At 40.3% G+C, this 18681-nt stretch overlaps 1 protein-coding gene across 9 annotated transcripts in view; it reads left to right on the forward strand.

Moving 5' to 3' along the window:
* The window catches only part of ST7 (suppression of tumorigenicity 7), a 240027-nt gene that overhangs the window by 42759 nt on the left and 178587 nt on the right, over positions 1–18681 (forward strand). The window contains exon 2 of one of the 9 annotated variants that reach the window (XM_041727677.1): positions 10951–10987. The exons of 5 other annotated variants lie outside the window; for them this stretch is intronic. In XM_041727677.1, the coding sequence (XP_041583611.1) occupies positions 10966–10987 (22 nt within the window). In that variant the 5' untranslated portion in view covers positions 10951–10965. Of the gene's footprint in view, positions 1–4587; positions 4653–10947; positions 10988–15017; positions 15040–18681 lie in introns of those variants that run through there. 3 more of the 9 variants (XM_041727678.1, XM_041727680.1, XM_041727682.1) reach the window with 3 other exon arrangements.

Consider the following 18681-nt stretch of genomic DNA (forward strand, 5'->3'; position numbering starts at 1 on the left):
TGACTCAACTCTTGAGTTGTTGGTGAGGAGGGTGAGAATAGAGACCAGAGGGAAAACCCCATGCTATCATTTCTGCAATGTGGAAAAACAGGGTGAGCATTTATAATCTACCTCTGGGGTTTTCAAATGTTCAATTAAGTGAGTTATTGAATGGGTTGGAAATATGATGTAAATATTATGGTAAGGTTATGTTTTTCAGGTTTAAGAGAGAAAAGTGAGGTGGAGTCATGCTCTTTCTCCTTTCCTGGAGAGGTGAAGGGCTATGGACTCACATAGTGAAGGGAACTGCTCCAGGTAGGAAAGCCATGAAAGGGAGAGAGAGGAGGGACCCTGAGTTGTCATCTACAGAAAACTTGGCACTCCCTGTCCAGGCCATCTCAATCATGTCTTGGAAGGAGAAGTCTCCACCCCTGCCTTTTTTTTTAAGATTTAAAAAATTTATTCATTGAGAGAAACAGAGCAACTGAGAGCACAAGTAGGGGAAAGGATCAGAGGGAGAAGGAGAAGCGGACTCTGCGCTGAGCGGGGAGACTGTGAACTGAGCCTCAGGCAGATGCTTAACCGACTGAGCCACCCAGGTGTCCCCAGAAGTTTCTTGCTGGCACTCAGGGCTTGTTGTTTTAAGAGCTGTGATTTTTACCATGAACCAGCAGGCAGGGTCTCCCAACAGTTATTTCTGTTTGTGTTTTGTGGGTGTTTGCATTTGTCTCCTCACTCTAGGCTGAGTTACTGGGGGCCTGTCCAGGGCGAAGCAGTGTACCCGTAAACAGTGGAGGCTCCCTCAGCGCATCGGCCATTCAACGTAAGTGAGCTGGGTTTGGACGGTGCACCCTGCTCCCTGGGTGCCCATCCGGGAGGTGGGGCTGAGCTCCAGCAGGATGGAAGAGGGGATGGGAGGGACGAGACGAGGGGGAGCAGTTACCTGTGGGGAGTCACTTGACTTCTCGTCCAGCTCCAACTGGTGTGAGGCAGGCAGACTGCTGCCGAGTCCTAAGTTGCACTTCGGACAGTGGTCCCTCCCCGGGCCACAGGCTAGAACAACTCGACGACTTGGTGCTGCTTGTTGGCGAGGACTAAGATGTAATTGTTGCCGGGACGGTGTGCGTGGGGGGGGCTGCATGTCGAAGCACCAGTGAGTCTCCTCTGCTGAGAGTGGAATGGGACCAGAGGAGTGTCTTGGGGAGGAAGGTGAGGGGAAGTAGTGGAAGGCCCTCCTGAGTGCCCCGTGAAGCGTCGGAGGAACTTGCTCCAGCCCAGGCCTGGAAAGTAGTAGATACTGTGACATTTGGAGAACCGAAAAGTAGAGAGGGATGAACTTGGTGGTTGCTGGGAGTACGGGGAGCAGTTCTGGTCCTTTTATGGTTACAGCTCTCTGCACTTGAGTGCTTGTTTGTGCTTCACGGGTGGGTAATGCGGCTCTCACTTTAAGCTGTCACAATGGCTCGGAGCCTTTGAACACGACCTCCTTCATTCCCTTTCTCTGTTTAATTTTTCTATATGTGGAAATTGAACATATACTATAAAAGAATTTTTGTGGACTCTGAACTAAAATATTTGGGAAACGGCAGGATTGGTTTTATCGGAAAGAATGATCTTAGTTTTGGGGAAGTTTTTTCTTGTTTCGCTTCCATCTGTCGATCGCCGACTCTCCAGGGGCAGTCACCTCGGACTCGGACTCGGAGCTGGGCTGCTTCGGGGGAATCCTGCCTCTGCTCTGTTCCGTGGGTGACCTTAGTTAAGTGAGTGAGTGAGAGTGATTTACCTTCCGTGGCCCAGTTCCCTATCTACGAAAGGAAGCCGATAGATACCTTACCTTACCTTACCTTACCTTACCTTACCTTACCTTACCTTACCTTACCTTACCTTACCTACGGGGTTGTCCCGAGGGTTAAAGAAGTTAGTACGTGAGGCAAGACAATGCCTGGCACACATTAAGTACTACTGACACATTAGCTCTTTATTTACATAAATCAAGGCATGACGTAGGCCCTTTGTGAATTTATGAGCCAACAGAGGCTCAGAGGGATTTAAACACTTGCCTGAGATTACGCAGCTAATAAGTGGCTAAGGTGTGACTTGAACCCTCCCTCTGACTCAAAGCCTGGCTTTTAACCACTCTGCTGGCTTTTTGGGGTGCGGCAGGTCAGTTAACTGCAGACTGTAGGCTTTTAAAACGTTTTTAATTGGACTGTAGTTGATTATGATGTTACAAGGGTTTGGGCGGTTGGCATAGCTTGGCCTTCTCTGCAGCTGCGGCTGTCGCTGTGCGGCGCTGTGACGGTCCTGCCCACCTGCCTTCCGCCTCCTCTTCCCAGGACTTATCATTCCGTAACTGGATGCCCCTCCCATACCCCTGACCCCTTCGGCCCACCTCCCTCCACCTTGCCCCTGCAACCCTCAGTCGGTTCTCTGTGTTTATAGGTCTGATTCTGCTTTTTGTTTTTTAAATGTATTCGTTTTGGTTTTTTTTTTTTATTCCACATACAAGTGAAATCATACGGTATTTGTCATGACTTATTTTACTTAGTTTAATACCCTTTAAGTCCACCCATATTGTAAGTGGCATGACTTACCTTTTTTAAGGCTTCATAATAGTCCATTGTGTATATTTGTGCGTGCGTGGGTGCGTGTGTAACATCCATTCCACATCTTTTTCATCCCTTCTTAGGTGGCTTCCGTATCATGGCTATTGTAAATAATGCTGCCATAAACATAGGGGTGCACATATCTTTTCCAGTTAGTGTTTTTGTTTTCTTTTGGTAAATACCCAGTAGGTGTAATTATTGGATCATATGGTATTTCTATTTTTAATTTTTTGAGGAACTTCCATACTCTTCTCCACAGTGGCTGTACTAATTTACATTCCCATTCCTTTCTCTCCATATCCTCAACACTTGTTGTTTCTTGTCTTTTTGGGTTTAGACTGTAGATTGTAGGTTTTATAGCTATTGGCCCATCTATTCATCTGTCTTGTACCTTCTGATTTGGATTTTTCATTACGTTCTCATTTTGTCAACGAACTGCATTTCCTTAAAATATCTGTGATTTAAACAGGAATTATAAAGTAGGATAAAAATGAAACAATTGCTCTTAAAATAATGCTACTCAAATAGTTAGATAAAAACTTTAAAAAGCCATGCTAACAGAACTGAATTGTGGAAGGCACAAAATGTCATTTCTTGTGACATCTGATAATGGCTATCAGTGTTTCCACACACTTGTAAGTTTTGTGGAAATTAAGGCATTTTTTTATTAGGCATTTTGAGTTTACCATTTTAAAACAATACGGCATTACTGTTTTACTCATTTGCACATCTTCATTACCAGGAAGAAACTATATCAACTTTTTATAGCTCATGGAAAGCTTTCTAATCTGTACTCTAGATTAAGATAAAGAGAATTAAGGCCTGAGAAGTAAGTCAGGGCTGCTTAGCAGCAGTGGCAGGTGAGGTTGATGAGAATTAACAGCTTTTGACTGTTAGCAGAAAGGTGGTGTAATGGGATCTGCTTATGGTAATGAAGCATTGACTAGATGGCTATGTGAAATGATACTTTCTCATTTATTTTATAAAATTATTGGGGAGTCCTTTTCAATAATGATATTGAGCTCAGAATTTTTAGAGTCCTGTAGGATACATACTTTTGATATTGAGTAGAAAATTAGAAATTATATCTTATAGTATTGCAAACCTTATAATTATCTTATGGAGAAACTTATTCCAAGTAGCAAAATTAAAAAAAAAAAGAAAAACACTCTAAACTACCAATACCTTATCTTTCTGAAAGTAGCTGCAATGTGGGGCTTAATATATCTCCAAATTGGAAATTGTCCAACCATCCAAGTTGCTCAAAAATAAAAAAAGCTGATAAAATTTTTAAAAGTTTATTTACTTATATCTTGTCTCTGGGCAGAGTAAAGAATTCCATCAAGATGAAGTAGCCACTGTTAAAATTTATTTAAAGTTTCAGCCAGGGATACACTCAAGATCAAAACAATTGGCAATGAAGGAAAAGATGGTATGTGGCAATGTGACATTTAAGATTACATCAGATAGAGTCTGTCTCAGGAATGACCATATGTCCTTTCCATCTGACGTCTGTTTTAGGACTCACACAAATGAGTTGAAGGTTTTAGATCTGCCTTAAAGAATTGTTCTTTCATCACGTTTATTAGATCTCTTAAGATCAAATGTGTTTCAAATGGATCAAATGTGCATACAATCAAATGAATGGGCATAATGACAAAATTATATTCTTCTTAAAAAATTGGACAATTATGGGTTTGTACTATTGAGTAGTAGGATGAAGTATAGATAATCTTGTGTTCTTTTCACTTAGAGGAAGAAGAGAATTTTTTCTCCTAGTTTTAAAACTAATAATACAGAAATGAAATGGGAAGAAATAACGGTTCTTTTCTAAGAGAGACGTTTCTAGGATGACTTTAAAAGAACAGGCATAGGAGAGCAGAGCCACGTCAGTTGTGGCTTGAGTTCGAGATAAGCAGAAGTGTGTGTGTGCTTAATGTCACATGGCAGGAGGCTTTCCCCAGAGCAGTTTGCCTGTCCAGGGAGCTGTTTCATTTTGTGCCTGATAGAGCTGTACTTTGGAAAATACCCGATTCCCTGCCTATTGCTTCGTTATGGATTATACAGGTAAAATTAAATTTAAAATATTGTCCAGCCACATAGAATTATTTAAAATAAAATACTTTGCATTTATATTTAAAAATTATGTTGATTGTGTTTGTATATTTTAAAATATCATGTATGAATTTGTTATATACAAATTTTGATATTTAAGATAAGCACTTAGGGGAATTTGTCAGATATACCCTGGTTTTCTCTATTTCAGTTTGGGTCATACTCAAACAGACTTCAGTAAGATGCAATCTGTAATTAATTCTCATGTCTCCCCTCTGGGCCAGAAGGTTTAGAGTACAAACATCTGAGTTCACATTATGCCACACAGAGAATAAAATATACACACAGTCTACACAGAGCTTCTGGTTTCTGTAAAACATTTTTGGCATTGTGATAGTTGTTTTGTGCATGTGTGTGGCTCAGTCTTTTAGATGGAGTTGACATAATGAGGTGAGTTGGGGAATTTCAGTTTTTATCCCAAATTTTCTGAATATTAATGTGTCTAGAATTTTTGGATGGATAACTAGCCTCTTTCTTTTTTAATCTGCATAACTGTGTTTCCCAAGTTCTAGTTTCTGAATGGTAAATTAGTGCAGGTTTGGAAATAAAATGTTAAAGTCAGGCTAACCTTGGGTGCTGGTTGCTTGGTGAGAAGGTGGGGGATTCCCTTGACTCAGATGGGATGAGGGTAGATTGAGGAGGTGATGCTAAGGAGGAAAGGACATGAGTCTTTGCCAAAATTAATTACCTCAATTCAAAATTATATTACCTTAAATTTGAACTTTTGGAAAATGATGACACTGTTTTCTAATAGGTTCCTTTTAAATGAAAGAGCAAAGGCTTTTGGAAGATTTTTCCACCAGGGGAGAGACCCACCTTCCATACCCAGTATAATAACAAAATCCCACTCTGTGTTTAGATTTAAGCTCTAGTTACGTTCTCTATAAATGAGCCCTTTTGAGGTATGTGTGGATCTTTGATACAATTTTGTACAAAATTGATACAATATTGTATCAAATTGTGAAATTTTTGTAAAATCAATAATTTAAAATGTAACTTTCTGGAGCTTGCTATGTAAAGGACTTCTGTGGTAAATATTTTTTGAAGACAAAACATTTTAAAGTAATTAATTGCTCAAATCTGTTTTTTCCATAAATCCATATATATATATACATAAATATATATACATACATACATATATGGATTTATATATACATATACATATGTGTATATATATGTGTAAAGAGAGAGAGAGAGTACTGTGTGTATTTTGATTTTTTTTTCATAAGATTAGTGTACCAGGATTTTTGTTTCACAGCTCCGGAATAAAATAGACAATAGACTCATCTTTTAGAAGGCTCACTGTGTGTGTGTGTAACTCTGTAGAAGCCAAAGGAACACACTTAATAGCCATATGCAAATAATTGAAATTTCTAAAATCTTACCAGGGAGCTTTTACTATGAGTATGTTTTCAATTAGAAATTCGTACCTGGGGATCCCTGGGTGGCGCAGCGGTTTGGCACCTGCCTTTGGCCCAGGGCGCGATCCTGGACACCCGGGATCGAATCCCATATCAGGCTCCCGGTGCATGGAGCCTGCTTCTCCCTCTGCCTGTGTCTCTGCCTCTCTCTCTCCCTATCATAAATAAAAAAAAAAAAAAAGAAATTCGTACCTGTTTTCCAAAGAACACAATAATTGATTCTTTCATTTTTCTATAGTTTATATATTGCCACTAAGCCACTTCTATGTTGTTTCTAGGTAATACTTTACAAACATATAGGTGGTGTTCCAAAAGGCACATCACTTTCACATGCTAAATAGACATCAAAAGGAATACTAAGGAAACTTTAGTGTGAACAGAGGCTCCAGGGAAATTCCAGTTACGACACTTTCAAGATTAGTTATTGCGTGTACTCTAGAGAGAATATGTGGTTTAAGTTCTTACCACATTAATAGATAAATTAATTAAGTTAGTTGTCTGATGTGGTGGGAAGCTATTTTGGATGTTGTCTTCTATGGAGATTTTTTTATAAACATTTACATAGTTGCAAATATAGGTATATTTACTCTAGTAAACCGTGAAAAGAAGAACGCATATGTTTTCAGTTTATGAGAAAGTAAGTAAATTCTTTTAGATTTGCAAAGAGAATTTGTTTTACTGTCGTTACTATTCATGAAGCTTAATCACTTTGTGCTTACTGACGTCATCACGGCACTGAAGGGGTTATCATCCAGTCGAAAATGATTCTTGATGATTCAAGAATAGTTTTATGTATTTCTTTTTTCCTGGAATGCTCTTCTCCCTCTTTCAGTTTTTTCAGGTGCCTGTTGAAATCTTTTAAGGGTGGCATTACCTAGCGGTTTTACCTGAAATAACCCTCACATTCTGTCACTCCTCTGCCCCAGGTTCCTCTTATCTTTCTCTCTAGCACGTGCCACCCCTGGCGTATTCCGTGTTTGTTTGTCTCACCTCCTAGACTGTAAGCTCCACGGAGGAGGGGGTTGGTTCTTGGCTGTACCCCTAGAGTGCGGGACAGCGGGCTCCCAGGAAATGGTTGTTGAAGGATTTATGAATGAAATTTCCACTAAAAGTGACTGTTGACTTGGGTTTAACATTTTCACTACTATCTCTCTTTATCAACAGTGTTCTGATTTAATAATGATGATTTTGGACACTACCTTATTTTGAATATTGATCTCTCCTTTCATTGCTAATTTAATCCTGAAATTAGCAGTACTTTCTTTACTAATGGAAGGGTAAGGTTGCAGGCAGATGGGCGTAATTAGACAGAATTGATAATTCAAAGGTCACTTTGGTTTTGGAATGCATTATGTGATTTTTTTTTTTTTTGGAGGGACATGGAAGACATCAGATCAGTTTTATTTCATTATATTTTCCTTAGGCAACATATGAAAATTTGTCTTCGTTCTCTGAGCTCATACCAGCTGCCTAGAGGAGAGAATCAGAGTGAAATAAGTTTTTGAAATCTATTTTGCCAAAGATGGGTCTTTACTGATATGGATTCTAACCTCCTCCTCCTCCTTCTCCTTAAAAAGTATTTTATTTATTTATTTATTTATTTATTTATTTATTTATTTATTATAGACACACAGAGAGGCAGAGACACAGGCAGAGGGAGAAGCAGGCTCCCCATGGGGAGCCTGATGTGGGACTCGATCCCAGGACCCCAGGGTCACACCCTGAGCCAAAGGCGGATGCTCAACCACTGAGCCCCCCAGGTACCCCTGGATTCCAACCTTCTAAAAGTGTTTAGAAATACTGCAGGCCTCCAGAACTTATAGAAATCTTAACAGGAGTCAGAGGTTGTCATTTGTGTCCAATTTTGTTGGCAAGTGAGATATCTAATGCTTTTAACATACTGACCCTGTTATAGATCTCTAAAAAAAGTTGACTTTCTGAGAAATATTGCAGCCTTTAACTTACTCTCAGAAGTCCGCACCAAGGAATAAATATAGGCCCTCAGAAAAGTGCCTTTATATATGCAAATATACACCATCATGTATGAGCTGAAGAAAGGAGCTACATCAGTGACTTGGCAAAGCAGGTATTACATATAGATGATGGGCCCTGGTGGAGAATATCTCTTACCCAGGATCATTTTCTCATTCTACTTTTCCTCTTGCCTTTCTGTTGGCCACATCCATCCACCACTTGTGTGGCCATTCACGTCCAACATCCGTAATGCAATTTAAAGTAGATCTTATGTAAGGTATATTCTGGTTTCGACCCTTTTGAAGGGTATTGCCCTACAGTTACATCTCAACACCATTATTGATGCTCACCACTGGTTGTTTCCATGACCAGTAATTTGGGAGGGATGCCTTTTTTAATTCCTGCATTTTTCAGCATCGTCCTTTCTGTCATTTTTAGCTTTCTCTGGTGACCTTTCTCTTTTAAGAGTATTTTTCTCCACATTTTCAGTTGATTTCTGTTTTCCTTGTCTTTTGGTTGAATACTTAAAGTATGATTTTGAGTATTTATTAATTTTCAAGAAGCATTTTGGAAGAGTGGTTAAGAGCATATTCTTTGGAAACAGGTGACCTAGGTTTGAATCCCAGGGTTAACATTTGGTACTTGTGTGACCTTGGCAAATTATTTCACCATCTATCAATTATGGATACTAATGGTATCTACCTTTTAGGATTTTTATAAAGATTCAATAAGTTAATACATGTAAAGTTTCAAGAATAGTACCTGGCACTTAGTGAATATTCAGTAAATAATTCTTTCCTACCACAAAATATTATTTGTTCTTTATCTTATGTAACATTGTTGTGCTCTCTTCATAATGGGTTAGCATCTTTGGTAAGCAAAGGTCAAATTACCTTGAATAAATTGTGCTATATCCACACAATGGAATATTATGCAACCATTAAAAGAATGAGATGGATCTACATATACTGAACAGAAAAGCTATTAATGATATTTTTAGATAGTAATTTGCAGTTCTGCATTCATATCAGAATTTAATGTTTAAAAACTATACTATATAAAAACCTGCCTTTGTAAATGTAAGAAAATATTGGGTATATACTTTGGATGAATGGATGGAGAGGAAACTTATTTTATATGATTTTAAAAGTGTAGTATTATGGGAATATACACATATACACTTTTTGTGCATTTCAGTGTTTTTAAAACATTAAAATTTTTCTTTTTTCTTCTTTTTTTTTTTTTTTTTTGCTCGTCTTGGATAGATACTTCAATGAAGGTCTGCATGCTTCTAGCTTTAAAAAAAAGTAGATTTCTGAGGGCAGCCTGGGTGGCTCAGCGGTTTAGCACCACCTTTGGCCCAAGGCCTGATCCTGGAGACCTGGGATTGAGTCCCACCTCGGGCTCCCTGCATGGAGCCTGCTTCTCCCTCTGCCTGTGTCTCTGTTCCTCTCTCTCTATCTGTCTGTCTCTCATAAATAAATAAAATATTAAAAAAATAGATTTCTGAGAGTAAAGGCAATCATGCAGGAAGAGTTTTATTTATCAAGTGAATCAAGAGACAAAACAACAATATTTTCAACTATTTCTTTGCAGCAGTAGATTACAGAGAATGGTGTTGGTCCTGTACACCCACTGACACACTGGTATACACAGGTGTGTGCACACAGCTTCGAAATGACTGGGTTGCCCTGGAAAAGCACAGGAGTTCTCACAAGGCAAAACGAAGATAAGGCAAAAAGAACGGGATGAGAGAAATATATGTGGGTAATATGTTCCTGGAGCTTCTCAGAAGGCAAAATGAAAATAAGGCAAAAAGATTATGGGATGAGAGAAATATATGTCGATCATATGTTCCTGGAGCTTCTCAGAGGGCAAAATGAAAATAAGGCAAAGAGAATGGGATGAGAGAAATATATGTCAATAGTATGTTCCTAGAGCTCCTCACAAGGCAAAATGAAAATAAGGCAAAGAGAATGGGATGAGAGCAATACATGCCGATCATATATGTTCCTCGAGCTGTGTTTCCCACATTGGAGTAGTCGTTGCAACATAATAGTGTGTCATCGGTGACACCCGAGTGCCCAGCCGTGCCCTAAGCACTCACGCTGTTATTTTCGCTGTTCACAGATGGGTCTGTGAGGGCATATTCCTGACCCGGCAGTTGTGTGCAACCCCGTGCATATTTTCCCATACCTTCCGATGGAGCATATAGCCCTTGATTTGTCAGCCAGAAAAAAACAAAGAAAAAAAAGAAAAACGAGCTCCGCAGTCCTTATTTTGCAAAGGCGGCTTATTTTTCTCCTTGCCCATATTCCTAATTCCCTGGAAAAGTTTGACTCGCTGCACGAAGGCGAGAACCGAGGTCTGCGCGCTGCGGTCGGTCGTTGCGGGGTGGGGGGGGGGGGGGCGCGTGCGTGCCCTTGAGGTCGCTCCGGGGGCGGCCGGGTGTGCAGCGCCGCAGCCTGAGCCCCCCCCGCCCCCCGCCCCCCCCAGCCCCCGGGCCCGGCGCGGCCGGGCGGTGCAGAGCCTGTGACGTCAGCGCCGCCTGCACGAGCCCCGCTATTGTCTGGCTGCCTCGCGGGGCCGGGACTGCAGCCGCCGCCGCCGCCCCGCCCGCGCCCCGCGCCCCGCGCCCCGCGCCCCGGCGGCCGCTCCCGGGGCTGGAGCGGGGAGAGCGGCCCCGCAGCCCGCAGCCCGCGGCCCCAGCAGGCCGCCCCGCCGCGCCCCGCGCCCCCGCGCCCTCCCTCCGCTCGATCCCTCCTGCTCCTCTGCCCTCTCCTGCTCTCCCCCCCCCCTCCTTTCTTCTAATTCCCCCCCTTTTTTTTTTTTTTTTTTTTTTTTAAAAAAAGCAGCGTCTGGAGCCAGCCATGTTCGGCACCGAGTCTTCATGTAAGTAGGCGCACCCCCTCCTTCGCTCCTTGGAAATCTGGGCGCTGCTGTCACGCTCCCCTGGCTCGGGCTCCGGTCGCTTTGCCTCGGGTCCCGAGCAGCCCCGGGTGTTCTGGGGGCTCCGACGGCGAAGGGATGGGCCCCCCCACCCCGGGAAGGGCCTCGTCCTCAACGGGGTGTGTGTGTTCATCCTCCGGGGCCAGGGAGGTCGGGGCGCCCAAACCAGGCCTCGGGGGAGGGAGGGAGGGAGCCGGGGAGCCCGGCAGCCCCTGCAGACCGTGCCCAGTGATGCCCTCGGCTCTGTGGCTGGTCGCTGGTCGCCCGTGGCTTCCAGAACGGCCCTTAAGCCCCAGGCAGGAACTGGGAGGACCTGAGATGACAGTGCTGATTACAAAGGGAAAAGAAAAAAAAAAAAAAAGGTTTGCAGTCTTTACCTAAAGGGAGAAAAAGGTGTCATGACATCCTCTTCCTCCATATTTTTACAAAAGCATGGGGACAGCCGTGATGTGGATGATGTAGAGGAGATGGGCATCCTGCAGATGCAGAGAAGAAGAAATAAGTCTAATGGTAGAGATTTCTTTCTTTCTTCTTCATTTTTTTTTTTTTTAAACACAATGGTTTCAATGTGGGTATGCTGGCTAGCGTGTCGGTCCAGCAGCTCCAGCCGCCCCAGCAGCATCGTATCTGTCTTAAAACTTGTACAGTGAAATCGCTTTGGTGCAGAGCAGGCCCTGCACAATGGGCTGGGCTGGACAGCACTTGTGGACAGCCACCATGGGCAGGTACAGCCTGGTGACCAGCCTGACTAGTCTGAGTATTATTTAACGTTGGACGTAGAATAGCATAACTAACCCATGCAGCCGTACAGGCTCTGCAGAATATTTTGACATTATTCATAAGCAAAGGTGACAGTTAAGTATTTCTGAAGAGACTCAACCTGCTGGCCTAGCACATGAAAAACTGGCAAGATACCATCTTTGTGGGAAGAAGGGGGTTAGGGCAGGAATTTAGGAAATGCATTTCCTAGGAATCTATAATCTGACCTTTTCCGTCTGATCTCAGGTAATCAGTGTGCCTATTTGTGTGCAGCTGATTATTCTAGAATAGTTGTGTTTCAAGAGAGCTTATAACCTGCAGGGTTTTTGTTTGTTTGTTTGTTTGTTTGTTTGTTTCCTGATTGGTTTTTTTTAAAGGATTGATTATTTTTGTTGTTTCACATGGAAGCTTCTCACGGCTGAAATTAACCACTCTGACTAATGAAGGTCAACATAGTATAACAGTGAGACGTGTTGTTCCATTCAGCATATGACAGCATTATTTTCCAATAATTTAAAAATATTTTTTTGAATTCACTTCATGGTGCATCTGGAATTATTGTTACCCCAGAAGTAGGAACAGATTATTGGAGTGACAAGGACTTACTACAGTTTCATTTTACTCATGGGGTTTTATTTATGTAGGAACCTAGGTATGGACAGAGATATTTATCTACTAAAGGAAAATTAGTGTTACTACTTTGTTTAGCTAAAAATAGAAGCTGAAACTCAGTGTGGGAGTCTTTGGGCTCTTGGACTAGGGACTCTAACCCAACAATGTCTGGCCAGGTTTACTAAGCAGACACAACCTTTCTTGATTATCAAATCTGGTCTCTTAATAATGTCACCCGTGTGCTGTGTGGTATGTTTGAAAACTGCTGGTTGCTTTTGGTCTCCGTAGCTACCGGATTACTGAACAGACAAGAATCCCATTCAGAACACCATCATGCAGATTTTTGCTTTTTTTTTTTTTTTTACTTGATTGAGTATTAAGTATACCTCTTGCTTATCCCTAGAAGACTATAGATAGGATTGTATTGTCAGTGATCATTAAGTGTTGAGAATGGACTGCCGCCTTTTGATAAGGAGATGCCTTAAATCTATACTCAGAGCTGAGACAGATGTATTTTCTTTCTGTTTTGAGGCGTAGCTTTCTAGGCCTTTAATTTCTGCTTTTTGGAGCCTTTAGAGGCTGAAACTGTCTATATTTAGGATGTTCAGGAAAATAAGTCATATTTGAAGTTCTAATTAGTTCAGAAGGGATCTTGACAACCAACTAAGGCATTCTCACTAAATTTTTATAATAAATACTTGTTCATCCACCCTGTGTACAATGCTATGCTAGATTCTGGAAAGGTCGTTTTTTTTTTTTTTTTTTTTTTTTTTTTCCTAACATAGTCTGATTTCATTATTCTTTTTTTTTATTTCATTATTCTTATTTTTGATTTTTGGTTGTATTACTTTGCTAGTATTGGATGCTTTTATTTTTTGAATTGAAGTATGGTTTACGTAGGATAAAATGTGTAAGTCCAAGTATGCAGCTCTATAAATTTCTGCCTATGTTTAGAGCCATGGAACCACGCCCCAGATTAAGATACAGAATATTTATATTACTGGAGAAAAGTTCCTTTGTGGCGACCTTTCCCATTCAAAAGGAAATCACTATCCTGACTTCTTTTGCTTGTAGAGTCACATGTAAATGGCTCTGTAAATTTTCTCTCTCCCTTGCTCTTTGCCTGTAAGAGAGGGAAATGTCAATGTCCTCATTTTCAAGTACTAGAGTAAGTTGATTTTATGTTTCAGACCTTTGTAGTCGGGAATTTTTAGTAGCTGGTATCACGTTATACCGTGTTCTGTGTCACTAAAATAGTATTGCTTGATTTAAATACCAAAAAGACCCTCCCTCCAACTACAAAAGCCTCAAAAGTGACAAAAAATTCACCTGGGAGAGTAGACCCTTCCTTGTTCTTCAGAGTTAAAGACCGACATAGCTACCCAGCAGAATTAATAAATGCCCTGTATTACCTTGTTTTAGTGAGTATCTTCCGATAGGATTCTGGGGAGTGGCTTTAACAGTGCCAGTCTCCCTGTTCCTGACTCAGTGGGTCTGAATCTCCTTGGTTGTGTAGATTGGCCACCGTCTCTTTTAGGCCCGCTTGGAATGCAGGTGTCCTATGTCGTATGTGGATTAATCCTTACAAAGCAGGAGGTGTAGCTTCTGGAGCTCTGTAACGTCTGGAAGTATTTCACGGAGTTTTTCCTTGACTGAAGTTTCCCACGTCTGAAGCTGGGACCAGTATGTCTGCTCTTTATCTGCCTTGAGGAAATGCAATTTTAGTTTCTATCGTCGGAATAATGAAGTCTTTGGAGAAAAATACCACCAGTAAAGAGAATTGTTGAGGAGAGTAGTCATGAAAATTCATATCTTTGGTACTTCATTTGATTCAATGATATTTTGAAATCAAGTTGAATCCCACAAAAATTTGAAAATTCTACTTTTAAAATTTTATAAAGGGACAGAAAAATGTCATCTTTTCTTCTGGTAGAATAAAGAAAACTAGTTTTGTACTACTGCCCTTTGATTACATCCTTCTTGATAAAGCTACTCATTCTCCAAAGTGTAAATACTTCAAGTACAATGAACGTTTATTCAATTAACATTTATCTGGCTCAGTCCTCCTCCTGTCTCCCCTCCCATGTTTAACTTTTTCAGGCCTCAAGGGTACCATTTAAGGTGTGCTGTGGTGGGAATTGTGCCTGGCTTAATACATTAATATGTCTTCCAAAGAACCTGCCTCATTAGTCCAGTGAAGAGAGCATCATCTTGCCTTTTGAGAAGCAGCATGCCTCTGGACAAATAATGTCGTTTAATCCTTCCTCCCCAAATTTTGTTGTACTTGTAATAAATTGAAAAGAACATCTAGTGCATCTGTGAAGGGGAAAAATAAATTACTAACGTGCCAATAAAGCGGTAGGATTTAGTGAGCTCAGTGGTAATGGGGAAATGGTGGAGGTGGGTGTCAGTGTCAGCCCTCTTCAGCTCTGGTGTGGCTGGCCCTGCCCTTGTCTGGCTGCCCATATCACCTTGAGTAGGTAGCCGGATGCTGGCAAGGATTTAGGATCCATGTGATGCGCCACGTGATCTCTTTGATGGGCACCAGAAGTTCAGCTGTCGCCTTTTGTTTTCGTTACTGATGAATGCATTAAGTTGCAACTGACAGCTTCTCAGTTCTAAGAGTGAGTATGGTACCATGTTTCTAAGAATAATGTAATTATCTCAAATTTTGAGCCATTGTGTGGGGATAGTCAAAAGAATATACTCTAGCAATATTAGGTCACCAAGAAACTGTACAGTTAAACAGGCATCTCTTTGATAGAGAAACAAAAGAGTCACACTCCTTTCTTTACATGCGTTTCAGGGCCATTCTTGACAGCCAGTCATACGTGAGATTAAACTGGGGTCTATTGTTTTGCTGTAATTTCTGTGAATCAGTTGAGATGTTAATAGTTACCACGTTCATTCAAAAATGGCTATTTACAACTGGACCATTTTTCAATGTAAGTCCTAGTTCTCATTACATAATTAGGTCGGAGTGCTGTTTTTGCTGTTAGTATGTTTGACATTCTAGTACACTATATTTTGTTTTCCCCTTTATTAGTTATTGTCATATGGAACAAGGTAATTTAGGGAGGCAGCCATTTCCCTTTCCTACAGCTTTAACTGGCTTTTAGTATTTAGCTGTATTGGATTTTAGATGCTTTCATCTTACTTAAGGCAAAAGTACAGATATGTGTACACACAAAAACTTACTTCTAAGTCAAGCAGTGAATGTAAAAGAAAAATATTATTCTACATGACTTCAGATAAGTAGAATGCCACAGATTGCTAATGTCACAAATTTGGGAAAATGATTATAGATAACAGAAATTTATGTTGGGACATGGTCATACAGCAGCCCGGGAAGCTAAATAAAGCTCATGTAGCATTTGACTGGTTTTGCTGTATCATCTTTTCTTTCCTTCTGACAATGTAAGTTCTGATGTGAAATTTCCTTTTGGGTTTCTTGCCTGTTGAATAGTTGACATTATAATTTTTAGTATCAAGAAAATATTTTGAACTAAATAAGATAGAAAAATATTTTTCTTCTGAATATTTATATACTTACTCTGTTAGTACAGAAATGGAATAAAAATACCTAGTGGTTATTTATAAATTCTCAGATTACTTATTTTCACTTCAGTATTGGTTTCCCTAATTGTTAGTCTATAGTTTGTTTAGCAGAAATTACACATAAGTTTTCAGTGATCTGTTGTTTTCATTGTCACAATGGGCCAGATTCATATCCTGTATAAACCATGGGGAGTCTATGGGGAAAAATGACCATATATGGAAGCTTTCCCCATAGACTCCCTATGGAGTTACACAGGATGTGAATAGGATTCATTGTTGTTATGGATTCTGAGTTGGAAAAGTCACTGCTAATGTGTATTTTTAACAATAATAATAGTCATTGCATTAATTTATGTTCAAATACTATTAAAATTTCAATATAGACTGTGGAGTAAGAGAATATGAATTATCACTTAAAATTTTTTCCAAAGAGTGTTGCTATCCCATCATTTTCTCTTAATAAATATAAAGCATTTATTAACATGTTTATTAATGTGTTAATTAGGAAATGCACAAATTTTGAATTATTTACAGGTCCTGTGATGTAGTCATAATTGCTATGCTAGAATAGTTAATTATAATATTTTCCGCATGGAGATTTTGCTTGTGTTAATTGTGGATTCATGTAACTGTGAACTAAAAGACAAAGATACAGTTTAATACATGTTGTAGAAATGGCAGCAAGCATGTGCCACGTTCAGTGACTAAGTGCAGAAACTCTGGTGTTCGATTGCCTGGATTCAAATCTTGGCTCTACCACATTGTACCAGAGTTTGGCCACCTATCATCATCTAAGCTCTCCTGGCCCAACATATGGCTTATCCAGTGAACTCTTGATGTTAGGGAATCTCGGTATTGAGGGAATCTCTCTCTTTTTTTTTTTTTTTTTGGGCCAGGACCTTTGTACCAAGGTGGCGCTTAGCAGGGGTTATCTGTGGAGAGTAGACTCCAGCAGTGGGAAAGACTGGCTAAAGAAAGAGAAATGTCACTTTCTAAAACTGGGTGGAAATTCTTTCATGGAAGTCTTTGAAGGGACTTAGCGGGAGATCTGAAGAGAGGAGACTGCTGAAACTGGATGAAACTGGTCAGAGTTGGCCAATGCCCAGGTATTTCTCACTACTGGTCACCCCCTATGGTAGGCATCACTAATTGGTCAAGCACTCCTGTAGGATTGGATTAAGCCACTAAAGTTTGGACTGTTTTTCTCTTTTTTTTTTTTCTTTTTTAGGATTTTACTTATTTATTCATAAGACACACAGAGAGAGGCAGAGACATAGGCAGAGGGAGGAGCAGGCTCCCTGTGGGGAACCCAATGCTGGACTTGATCCCAGGACCCTGGGATCATGACCTGAGTCCAAAGCAGATGCTCAACCACTGAGCCACCTAGGTGCCCCTGGAATGATTTCCTCTTAAAACACTTTATTCGTATAAGTCTTTTCTACATTAGTGTGAATCATAGCCACGTAAATAAATATTTAATCTTGCAAATAATTACTGAATTAAGAAAAAAATTAGGAATCTTAAGAGTTCCAGTAATATCCCTTTAGATATAAAATAAACACACCATCCTGTGACACACCATGGTTCTCCGAGATGTCAGTAGGTTAATGATTCAGAGCCACCCTGGTCTCTTTTGAATGAAATTTATATCAATCAAAGACCTATCGCCAGAGTATGGCAGGGTACCTATCATGTACCTATCATGCACTCATTCTTCAAAATTTGAGTCTGCTGTGGCTTAAGATAATATTATTGAAAATATGCTGTGTGGGCTTTACAGGATGTTCATATGGAGTTTAATTAAATATTCTAGAGTAAGGAGTATATTACACATAACTGGCACATATCAGAAACATCCAAGTGAATGACTCTTACCTGTCACCCTTTGGAACAGGAGCAGGTGACACAAGCAGAACAGCATGTGGATTTTTATTATTAAGCCCATATTTGTTTTAGGTAAACTGTTATATACCGATACTTAGCCATATATTGATAATTGACTATGTTTCATCTAACTTATCAAGTTTTTAAGATTATTAAGTAAATATAATGAAGTATTATGATCACCAGTTTATTTACAGTATGGAAACTAAGAATTGTCTCTTTACCAATCCTGATATAATTTTAGCAATTGGAAAAATCATTTTCCTTTTTTTTTTTTTTTTGAGAGTTTCAGACTTAAGATTCAGGCTTATTGGCATATTTTGAGGAGTACTGAGCCTCATTAGAGTGCATATAGATTAGGAAATCACAGTGACTCTGTTAGAGTATTATTTACTACTTCTCTCCTTCATTCTTAACTACTTCTAGAACACCGAGGATTAGCAGTAGGCTCTGGTAGGGTTTGCTTTGGTGCTATGCATAGGCTTGAATCAGGAATCTGGAATTACTTATCTGAAACTTTCCTAGATTTGTTTTAGTATAATGACGTTTCAGTTATCTTTTGCTGTATAACAAAGTACCCCAAGATGTAGTGGCTTAATATAATCATTTATTATCATATTTCACAGTTCTATGGGTTGGCCGTACCCAGGGGTAGTTCTCTTGCGGGGGTCTCTAATGCAGCTGCAGTCAGATGTCTGCTGGGGCACAGTCATCTAAAGTCGTATCTGAACTGGAGGTCCAGGCTAGCTCTCCTACATGGATATCAGTTGAAGCTGGCTGTAGACTTGGGGCTCAGCTGGGGTTGTAGGCAGTGTGCCTATACT

The sequence above is a fragment of the Vulpes lagopus genome, chromosome 13 (genome assembly GCF_018345385.1).
Source record: "Vulpes lagopus strain Blue_001 chromosome 13, ASM1834538v1, whole genome shotgun sequence".
NCBI lineage: Eukaryota > Metazoa > Chordata > Mammalia > Carnivora > Canidae > Vulpes > Vulpes lagopus.